The sequence below is a fragment of the Schistocerca cancellata genome, chromosome 1 (genome assembly GCF_023864275.1).
Source record: "Schistocerca cancellata isolate TAMUIC-IGC-003103 chromosome 1, iqSchCanc2.1, whole genome shotgun sequence".
Taxonomy (NCBI): domain Eukaryota; kingdom Metazoa; phylum Arthropoda; class Insecta; order Orthoptera; family Acrididae; genus Schistocerca; species Schistocerca cancellata.
This window is the reverse complement of record NC_064626.1, coordinates 672831432-672841887: the sequence shown is the minus strand read 5'-3', so window position 1 is coordinate 672841887 and position 10456 is coordinate 672831432. Positions and strand designations below refer to the sequence as shown.

General features: G+C 44.5%; 1 protein-coding gene across 1 annotated transcript in view; it reads left to right on the top strand.

Moving 5' to 3' along the window:
• The first annotated feature begins 501 nt into the window (after positions 1–501).
• LOC126184003 (probable G-protein coupled receptor Mth-like 10) overlaps positions 502–10456 on the top strand; it is a 248635-nt gene continuing 238680 nt past the window's right edge. The window contains exon 1 of the mRNA XM_049926359.1: positions 502–606. Coding sequence (XP_049782316.1) covers positions 570–606 — 37 coding nt within the window. The 5' untranslated portion in view covers positions 502–569. The remainder of the gene's footprint in view (positions 607–10456) is intronic.

Genomic DNA, 10456 nt, shown 5'->3' with positions numbered 1-10456 from the left:
ATGCTGTGGTGCTATTCCATTAGGGTTGGAGAGCCTCTGCTGTACTGTTCGAGTTTAGGGGGAATACCAAGTGGGCTGAGGCGTGAATGGGAATTTGGATTGAGGAGGGAGGCGTGCTAGGGTAGCCCGTGGATTTGAGCGAAGCCACTGTGTCAGCGTGGCATGTGGTAAGCGCATCCGCCCAGCGAGCGGGAACCCGGGTCCGAATTCCGGTCTTAGCACAAATTTTCATTCGTCGCTACAGTCTGCATACACACATCGGTGAGATTGGTGGTGGTCAGTGACACAGCAGGTGCCGTGTGGTGTGAACTTGACGGAGGTCACGTTGCCGAGCGATATCGCGGAGCGATAGCGATCGGTAAACACAGCTGCACTATCTGGCGCCTCGGTGGTCGCATCGGCGGCCGGCGCGGCCTCGTCCCCTTTCACGGCGCTCTCCGCCAGCCCGGTGCCTGGTGGGAGTCGCCGCCAGCTGGCTCTGCCGCTGTGGCCGCCGGCGCCACCGCAGATTCTCGCGGGCCTTCCTCGCGGTCGCACGTCCCGCTCTACTGCAGCTCACCGGCCTGCGCATGCGCTGTCTGCTCCTGCTCCTCGTCTCGGCGGCGGGTGAGTTGACGGCACCTCTCGCGGCCACGCGGCGCCTTATCCGCTGTTGTTTACGTATTGTTGGGGGAGGGCAGTCGATGAAACCTGTGGATTATCTGTGGTCTGTTTCCGTCCTTTGGTTTCGATACGTCAGGACCATTTCTGCAGAGCCCTCGCCAGAGATCAATAATATTGTGCAATATTACTGAAGTTCTTTTTAGACTGGTCAATAATATTCTGCAATATCGTCATTCCGATTGTTGGACGATAAAGATGCTGCTGCTGTGATAATTGCTCAAATTTGTTGCAAGCTGAAAAAAAGGTGTACGAAAAATTACATTCAAGGAGTGTTAAAGATAACTCACGGAAACTTGTTGAGAGAATCGCGGTAGATCGATAAAGTAAAAGATTATCATAACATTTTGTGTGTTAATGGTCCAACACCCGATATATTACTCAAAATAGTTGCCCCATACATTGGCACCTTCCCCTCCCCACCCGTTGGAGTCCAGAGTACGGGGTGTTTATTCACTACTCCCCGTTCTCATACATTTCTAGAAGAGATTTCTAGTGATTCTGCTAAACCTCTCGCTTTGTCGGATGTAGCACAACATGACTGATCACAGCGAGACGAAACTAAGCTTTAGCAACACCTCCATAATCGTTAGTTTGTTGGTTTTAAGTATCTAAGTAATCTACTTAAAACAAATAATGAATGGATAATAATCATTCTCTATAAAATTTAGTTTCTCTGGAAAGACATATTTCGAAACTGACCAACTCCTTTATACCAAAAATGACAATTTTTAGAGGCTTGCCTCATTCTCACCTCCTTGGGTACATTTCTGCGGACACCTATATTCCCATAATCAAAACAAAATAGAACAATGAGACGGAATTCCACTAACTCGGCGCTTATCTATTACTCTACGATACCTTGCTATTGGTAGTTCTTTCGAAGACTTGAAATCTGCGACTTTAGTTCCACATTGCAGTATTTGAGACATACTTATGGAAACGCGTCATGCAATAATACTAGCACTATATATTCTTTTCATTGATTTTTTAATTTTGATGATTTAAGAAAGCAAGTTCGAATTACGCTGAAGCGCCAAATAAACTGGTATAGGCATGCGTATTCAAATACAGAGAGATGTAAACAGGCAGAATATGACGCTGCGGACGGCAACGTCTATCTAGGGCGACAAGTGTCTGACGCCGTTGTTAGATCGCTTACAGCTGCTACAGAGGCAGATTATCACGATTTAAGTGAGTTTGAACGCGGTGTTATAGCTGGCGCACGAGCGATGGGACACAGCATGTCTGGGGTAGCTATGAACTGGGGATTTCACGAGTGAACCGTGAATATCAAGAATCCGGTAAAATATCAAATCTCCGACATCGCTGTGGCCGGGAAAAGATCCTGCAAGAACGGGACCAACGACGACTGAAGAGGGTCGTTCAACGTGACAGAAGTACAACCCTTCTGCAAATTGCTGCAGATTTCAATACTGAGCCATTAACACGTGTCAGCGTGCGAACCGTTCAACGAAACATCATTGATAATTGCCACTCATGAACCCTTGATGACTGCATGACACAAAGCTTTATGCCTCGCCTGGGCCCGTCGACACCGACATTGGACTGTTGATGACTGGAGATACGTTGCTTGCTCGGACGAGTCTCGTTTCAAATTGTATCGAGCGGATGGAGGTGTACGGGTATAGAGACAACCTCACCAATCCATGGCCCCTGCACATCAGCAGGAGACTGTTCAAGCTGATGGAGGCTCTGTCATGGTGTGGTGCGTATGTGCAGTTGCAATGATATGGGACCCCTGATACATCTAAATACCGCTCTTACAGGTGACATGTACGTAAGCCTCCTGTCTGATCACCTGCATGCATTCATGTCCCTTGTGCATTCCGACGGACTTGGGTAACTGCAGCAGGATAATCTGACACCCCACACGCCGGAATTGCTACAGAGTGTCGCCAGGAACTCTCTCCTGAGTTTAAACAATTCCGATGGCCACCATGCTCCCCGCACATGAACATTATTGAGCATAACTGGGATGCCTTACAACGTGCTGTTCAGAAGAGATCTCCGCTTCCTCGTTCCCTTACAGATTTATGGACAGCCCTGCAAGATTCATGGTGTCAATCCCTCCTGCACTACTTCAAACATTAATAGAATCAATGCCACGTCGCGTTGCGGCGCTTCTGCGTGCCCACGGGGGCCCTACACGATATTAGGTAGGTGTACCAGTTTCTTTGGCTCTTCAGTGTATATACAGTCCCACCCAAAGCATGGAGTACGTGTTGTTGGAGAAAAGTCAGCTATATTCTGAGCTTCAATGAAGTGCATGTCTCTGATGGGCTGAGCCACGATGTAAAGGCGTGACACATTTACATTTTTCACTATCTAACAAGAGTTTCTTCCATATATTTGCCTGCTATTAACAGGATCATCTAAAGTTAAAATTTTTTGTGTTGTAGGTACAAGTGAAATTTTAAATGATGATTAAGTACCAGAGACGGCAGATACGTAGTTTCGTGATAGGTGAAAGATGATTAGTAGGGTGCAGTTAGGCCAACAGTGTCTGCCAACAATGATGCCCCGGATGATTACAAGTCGAAGTGTGTTCCCCTCCAAAAAGTATAGTTGCTGTGAGCTAACAATAAAAAAAATCAGAGTGTTGCCTATGACACGAAAATACCCTCCTATATAGTACATTAAGAACAGCCCTAATACCTCCTTAACACTACTCGCAAAGTATGAGAATTCAAAGGAGCGAATATGTACTATGTATCTGCACGGTTCATACTTTTCTCTACATAATTCTAAAGCAAGTTGTCTGTAACTGCAACCGAGAGGCGAAAAGAGTTTATTTGCCTTGGTTACAAATCTAAATCAATCCCCTGGAATCTATTGGACTTCTAGAGCTGGTACAATAATTACGTGTATTGTGGACATTGACTATGAAAATAAGAGATAACGTTTAGTGAATTTTAGTGTCTGAATGCAGTGGTTAATAAGGAGTTATGGATTTAAAGTTTCTGAAAGTGAAACATAATTAAAGTAGGGGCGTCTTGTGATACGTAAATTTTGTGACGAAGCTTTCCACAAACAAACAAAAAGTGTCTAGCTAGTGTTGAATATGAAACCAAAACTATCGGTCCAACGGAGCTACGTGTGTATCGTTTTGTAGACGTGGGCTAAAGGGGAGGAAACAGCCATGTGCCAGCAGACTGGCCTTTCCATTCCGAATATATTTTTAGAGAAACTGGGCGACCCACATTAGTTACTGTTAGTGGTTTTCCGTTACAGTTAAAACAGTACTCTTAAACGGTATTAGTTACTGCAATATCTTATACTATTCTTACCATTTTCGTAATGTGATTCGCTAGAACCTTGGTTCAGTATCTTGCTTTGTGTGGTTAATATTGTGTCCACGTTTCGCACGATTGTACTGAAAAGAAGTATTTCGTGACATCTTGCGCGCATGTGCTACACGAGAGCGCTCTGAGACATTGCTTTTTCTTCCGCCGAGGGTAACACTTTATGTAGTACCAGTAATCTAATCTGCACACCTCGTTTCCTCAGAATTTCCTTCACAGCTGTCCCAAAACTTCAGATACGTCGAATCAATCTTGAATTTATTACTACTTCTGTACCATTCTTCGCGAATTTGTAAGCGAGGGCAAAGATTTAACGCAGTGACTACTCTGCCAAGCGATACCTTGGCGCACGTTTGATGCCGAAAAGTGTAGGCCCTAATAACATTCAAGACTACATTGAAAATAAACTATGAACGTTATCAGCCAGCAGACAGCGATGGACGTGCACGAGCGCGTGTGTATGAGCAAGCTTGCACTCGGGTCTCAAGGAAAATTTGGAACTGGATTCGTGTCTGCATGAGGTCTCGCATATTTTTGATCGCCACTGTACTGTGCTTGATCATTACCTCAGTAAATTACGTTTCACTTAATGTGCCTAATGAAGCTTAATGTACAATTCATCTTTGCAGTTCGCCACACGTACATGTTATATTTACCTGTCAATAAATAACGTTTGAAGTGCTCAAGCAGAACTCGGTTGCACATATATTCAGTATATGTTAAAACGAAGTAGACAAATTTGCAATTTTTCATTAGGAACAATATGCAAATGATACCATAGTATCTATTGAATGATACTCGCTGACTCTCGCTTTTTTCTTTCTCTCGCTACTGTGTTGTTATTCATTCGCAAAATACTACCTATTGTGTTCGTAAGAAAAAGAAAGGTTGTTCGGTGTTAAAAAAATTATCAGGCACACCTTTGTGTTCCATTTTCTAACAACTCCTCTATTTGCCGCTATGTCTAGCACAGAAGTTACAGGACTCGTCGGCTTAGTCATCTTAGGTCATTGTTCGTGCTATTATCTTAAGTAGAATGAAATCTCTTTAAGGAAGCAACTGAAAATATTCACGGATAGTTGTTCGATTGATCATAGCCTCTAGATATGTTTATTCCTCCTACATATATGCAAGTAATGTTCGTAGCAACCACAGGATTTAGAAATTTACTTTCACTAGGCGAGTAAATACTTGCTCAAAAGGTACTATTTCCACTAAAGCTTATGTTCCATCGGTTGCTAGCTAACTTCGGTCTTTCGGGCTGCAGGAAACTGCCCTATTGTCAAATGCATGAGGAACACTTCTAGCACTATGGTTAAAACATTACAACACTGGAAACAAAGTTACCTTCCAAGACAAACGTCGATTGGCTTCTCTAGCATAGTGTAGCACTTGGTCGCAATGTTACGTCAATCAGGTGCTGTAAGGTTGACATCTGCGGTACATAACTCTGTTATAGAAATGGTTTTAGCCACACGAAACAATTATTAAATATTTATTTATTTAGAATAATATATTAGTCTTCTCAAGAAACAATATTTCCTAATTTAGTAAATTGTCCAGTTTATTTCTTATATCTGTAAGGTATTCTCGGTCACGAGACCAGTTTTCCAGAAGTCTTCTTGATAATAATTACCAATATATTTTTGGTATCACTGCAGAACGTCTTCGCACGTGACGTGTTGCAGAAAAAAGACAAGTGTAAAAGGCGTTTTTCCCCAAGCAGAACACTTACACAATGAAAACACTCGCCCAACATATTTGAAAACTACTGTGCAACTAGCTTATATTTGATGTCAGCAGCAGAAAATTTCAAGCTGATAACGAAGATCATCAAAAAGTAACCAGTCACAATTTTTTACTTATTACATCTCAGTCCCGGTTTATGAGCCTATGCTCCAAGATCAGATGGTAATCAAGTACGTTTTGTAGTTGTCTCGCTTTCATTTCAGTCAAGTACTAAACCGGTTCCGCAGCCGAAGTCGCTAACGCACGCGACCGCGCTCGTCCTAGAAGTTGTTGTTGTGGTCTTCAGTCCTGAGACTGGTTTGATGCAGCTCTCCATGCTACTCTATCCTGTGCGAGCTTCATCTCCCAGTACCTACTGCAGCCTACATCCTTCTGAATCTGCTTAGTGTATTCATCTCTTGGTCTCCCTCTACGATTTTTACCCTCCACGCTGCCCTCCAGTATGAAATTGGTGATCCCTTGATGCCTCAGAACATGCCCTACCAACCTATACCTTCTTCTAGTCAAGTTGTGCCACAAACTCCTCTTCTCCCCAATTCTATTCAATACCTCCTCATAGACGAAGTCATCTAATCTTCAGCATTCTTCTGTAGCCCCACATTTCGAAAGCTTCTATTCTCTTCTTGTCCAAACTATTTATCGTCCATGTTTCACTTCCATGCATGGCTACAATCCATACAAATACTTTCAGAAACGACTTCCTGACAAATCTATACTCGATGTTAACAAATTTCTCTTCTTCAGAAACGCTTTCCTTGCGATTGCCAGTCTACATTTTATATCCTCTCTACTTCGATCATCATCAGTTATTTTGCTCCCCAAATAGCAAAACTCCTTTACTACTTTAAGTGTCTCATTTCCTAGAAGTATTCAGTTCGAATCTTGATGACAGAAGAAATTAGCTTTTTTTATTAGTCTTGCTAGGATGGCTAGGCTCTGCGCGTGCTGTGTGCGGACGCAGGAGGAGCTGGGCGCTGTTGGCTATGGCCAATCACCTTCAGGCTGCTGCCTCGGGCTGTAGCGGTGGCGGAGAATCTGACGCTTCGCATGAGACATCTCAGGCGTCACTTCTTTTGCCCACGGCTCTGCTTTCGAGGCACCTCCTTGTGCACCCCACACGGTGGCTCCGTCCTCACAGCTGCGCGAGTGGCGGTTTGTAACGCGTTCGCGTCGCTCGAGGCTGAGGGCCAATGTGGAGACTGGTCGCCTGACCTCGCCCATTCACCCTGTGTGTGGACAGTTGGCCGCTCCTTCAGCAGGAACCGAGAAAGCACAGGGGGGAAGTTATTGGGAGCTCCAATGTTAGGCGCTTTGTGGAGCCCCGTACGCAGATAGCGTTCACGGCTGGAAAGAAAGCCAACGTGCGCTCGGTACGTCTGCCGGGGGTGCTCATCCGAGTGCAGGCGTCTGCATGTTGTGGCTCACGTCGGCACCAACGACGCCTGTCGTATGGGTTCTGAGGCGATCCTCAGTACGTATAGGGAGCTGGCGGAGCTGGTGAAGACTTCTGGCCTCGCGTGCGGGGTGCAAGCTGAGCTCGTAATTTGCAGCATTGTTTCCAGAGTTGGTCGGGGTCCGCTGGTTTGGAGCCGAGTGGAGGATCTCAACCAATGGCTTTCTCGACTCTGTGACAGTCTTGGCTGCAGATTTATATCTTGTGCAGATATGTAGGACTCCCCTTGACACGTCAGGGTTGCACTACACAAAGTAAGCAGCTACTCGGGTAGCACAGTACCTGTGGAGTCCACATGAGGGTTTCTTAAGCTAGGCGGTACTTTGAGGTACTCTGGTGAACACTCGCCAGTCAGTATGCAGCAAGGAAAGTCATGTGACTTTCAGAATAATGGCACTTCGACTATCACAATTTTATCAGTAAACTGTCAAATTATTCGTAATAAAGTTCCCTAATCTACTGCCCTCCAGGAGAGTTCTCGGGCTCAAATTATTCTTGGGACTGAGAGCTGGCTGAAACCCGAAGGGGAAGGCTCTGAAACATTTAGCGAGTCGTGGAACGTATTTCGGAAAGACAGATTAGAGGCCATAGGAGGTTGGTTTGTTGATTCGTGGGAGGGGGCCAAACAGCGAGGTCATCGGTCCCATCGGATTAGGGAAGGATGCGGAAGGAACTCGGCCGTGCCCTTTCAAAGGCACATCGGGAGGGGGAATGTTCATCGCAGTTGACAAAAATATCGTCTCTATTGAGGTCGAAGTTGGGTGTGAAGTCATCTGGTGTAGATGAAACCAAGTTAATTGTTGGATGTTTTTACCGGCCATCCGATTCTGCTGTGACACTACTAGAGTCATTCAAAGAAAGTCTGCGGGCAATAGCGCTTAAATACCCAGATCATGCAGCACTAGTTGGAGGCCACTTTAACCTACTGAGCATAGACTGGGATGTCTATGGATTCATGTAGGGAAGTACAGACACAGTCATGCGAAATACTTTTGAACACGTTTTCTGAAAATGTTTTTTAGCTGCTAGCTCGGCATCTCACACCCAGTGGAAATATCTCAGACCTTGTAGCTACAAATAGGCCGGACCTTATCAAAAATGGTTCAAATGGTTCTGAGCACCATGGGACTTAACATCTGAGGTCATCAGTCCCCTAGAACTTAGAACTACTTAAACCTAACTAACTTAAGGACACCACACAAATCAATGCCAGAGGCAGGATTCGAACCTGCGACCATAGCGGTCGCGCGGTTCTAGACTGAAGCGCCTAGAACCGCTCGGCCACCGGACCTTATCGACAATGTAAGTATAGAAAAGGGGATTAGCGATCATGATGTCATTATAGCAACTATATAACGAAAGCTAATAAATCAGTCAAGAAGGCGAGGAGAGTATTTCTGCTAGATAGAGCAACAGTTATTAACGTCTCACATAGACAGTTTCACTTAGTTTCAATAAGATGGGTGTAGAGGAACTGTGGGTAGAGTTTAAGGAGATTGTAAACGTGGATTGTTCTGTGCCTGGTTAGTGGATAAAGTATGGAAAAGACCCACCATGGTTTAATAACGAAATTCGGCGGATGATGAGGAAACAGACGCTATTGCATTCTCGGTTCAAAATAGAACGCATAAATGACAAGCGAAGATTAGTAGAGATTCGTGCGTCTGCGAAAGGATCTATGCGTGAAGCATACCACTACCACCATCGTCATACCTTAGCAAAGTATCTGGCAGAAAACCCGAAAAAATTCTGGTCGTATGTAAAATCGCTAAGCGAGTCTAAGGCGTCCATTCAATCCCTTATTGGTCAGTCTGGTATGGCAGTTGAAGATAGCAAAAACGAAAGCTGCAGTTTTATATTTCATGTTCAAGAAATCGTTCAAGAATCGTACAAACATACCGTCTTTTGACAATCGTACAGACTCCCGTATGGACAACGTAGTACTAAGCATATATGGCATAGAGAAACAACTGAAAGATTTGAAACCAAATAAATCATCAGGCCCAGATGGAACCCCAGTTCGATTTTACAAAGAGTATTCTGCGGCATTGGCCCACTAGCTAGCTTGCATTTATCGCGAATCTCTCGCCCAGCGCAAAGTCCCAAGTGACTGGAAAAAAAGCGCAGGTGACTCCAGTACATAACAACGGTAAAGAAAGGACCTGCAAAATTACAGATCAATATCCCTAACTTCTCTTTGCTGCAGAATCCTTGAACGTATTCTCAGTTTGAATATAATAATTTTTTTTGAGACTGGGAAGCTTATGTGCAAGAATGAGCATGGTTTTAGAAACCATCGCTCTTGCGAAACTCAATTTGCTCTTTTCTCACATGATACACTGAGAACTATGGATGAATGGAAACAGGCAGATTCCAAATTTCTAGATTTCCGGAAAGCATTTGACACAGTGTCCCATTGCAGGTTGTTAACGAAGATACGAGTATATGGAATAAGTTCACAGATATGTGAGTGGCTCGAAGACTTCTTAAATAATAGAACCCAGTATGTTGTTCTCGACGGCGAGTGTTCATCAGAGACAAGGGCATCTACAAGAGTGTCCCAGGGAAGTGCGACTGGACCGCTGTTTTTCTCTATACACGTAAATCACTTGGCTGACAGGGTGGGCGGCAGTCAGCGGTTGTTTGCTGATGATGCCGTGGTGCACGGCAAGGTGTCGAAGTTGAGTGACTGTAGGAAGATACAAGACGACTTAGACAAAATTTTCTGTTGGTGTGATGCATGGCAGCTAGGCCTAAATGTGGAAAAATGTAAACTAATGCGGATAAATAGAAAGATAAAACCTGTAATGTTCTGATACAGTATTAATAGTGTCCTGCTTAACACGGACAAGTCGCTTAAATAACGTTGCAAAGCGATATGAGGTGTTCCACCTCATGTGAGCATGTAAGAACTGCGGTAGGGAAAGGGAACGGTCGACTTCGGTTTATTGGGAGAATTTTAGGACATAGTGGTTCACCTGTAAAGGAGACAGCATATAGGACGCTGGTGCGACCTATTCTTGAGTACTGCTCGAGTGTTTGGGATCCGTACCAGGTCAGATTGAACGAAGATGTCTAAGCCCTTAAGAGGCGGTCTGCTAGATTTGTTACCGGGAGGTTCGAACAAAACATAAGCATTACGGAGATGCTCCAAAATTCAAATGGGAATCCCTGGAGGAAAGTGTCGTTCTTTTCGAGAAATATTATTGAGAAAATTTAGAGAACCGGCATTTGAAGCTGACTACCGAATGATTGTACTGCCGCCAAC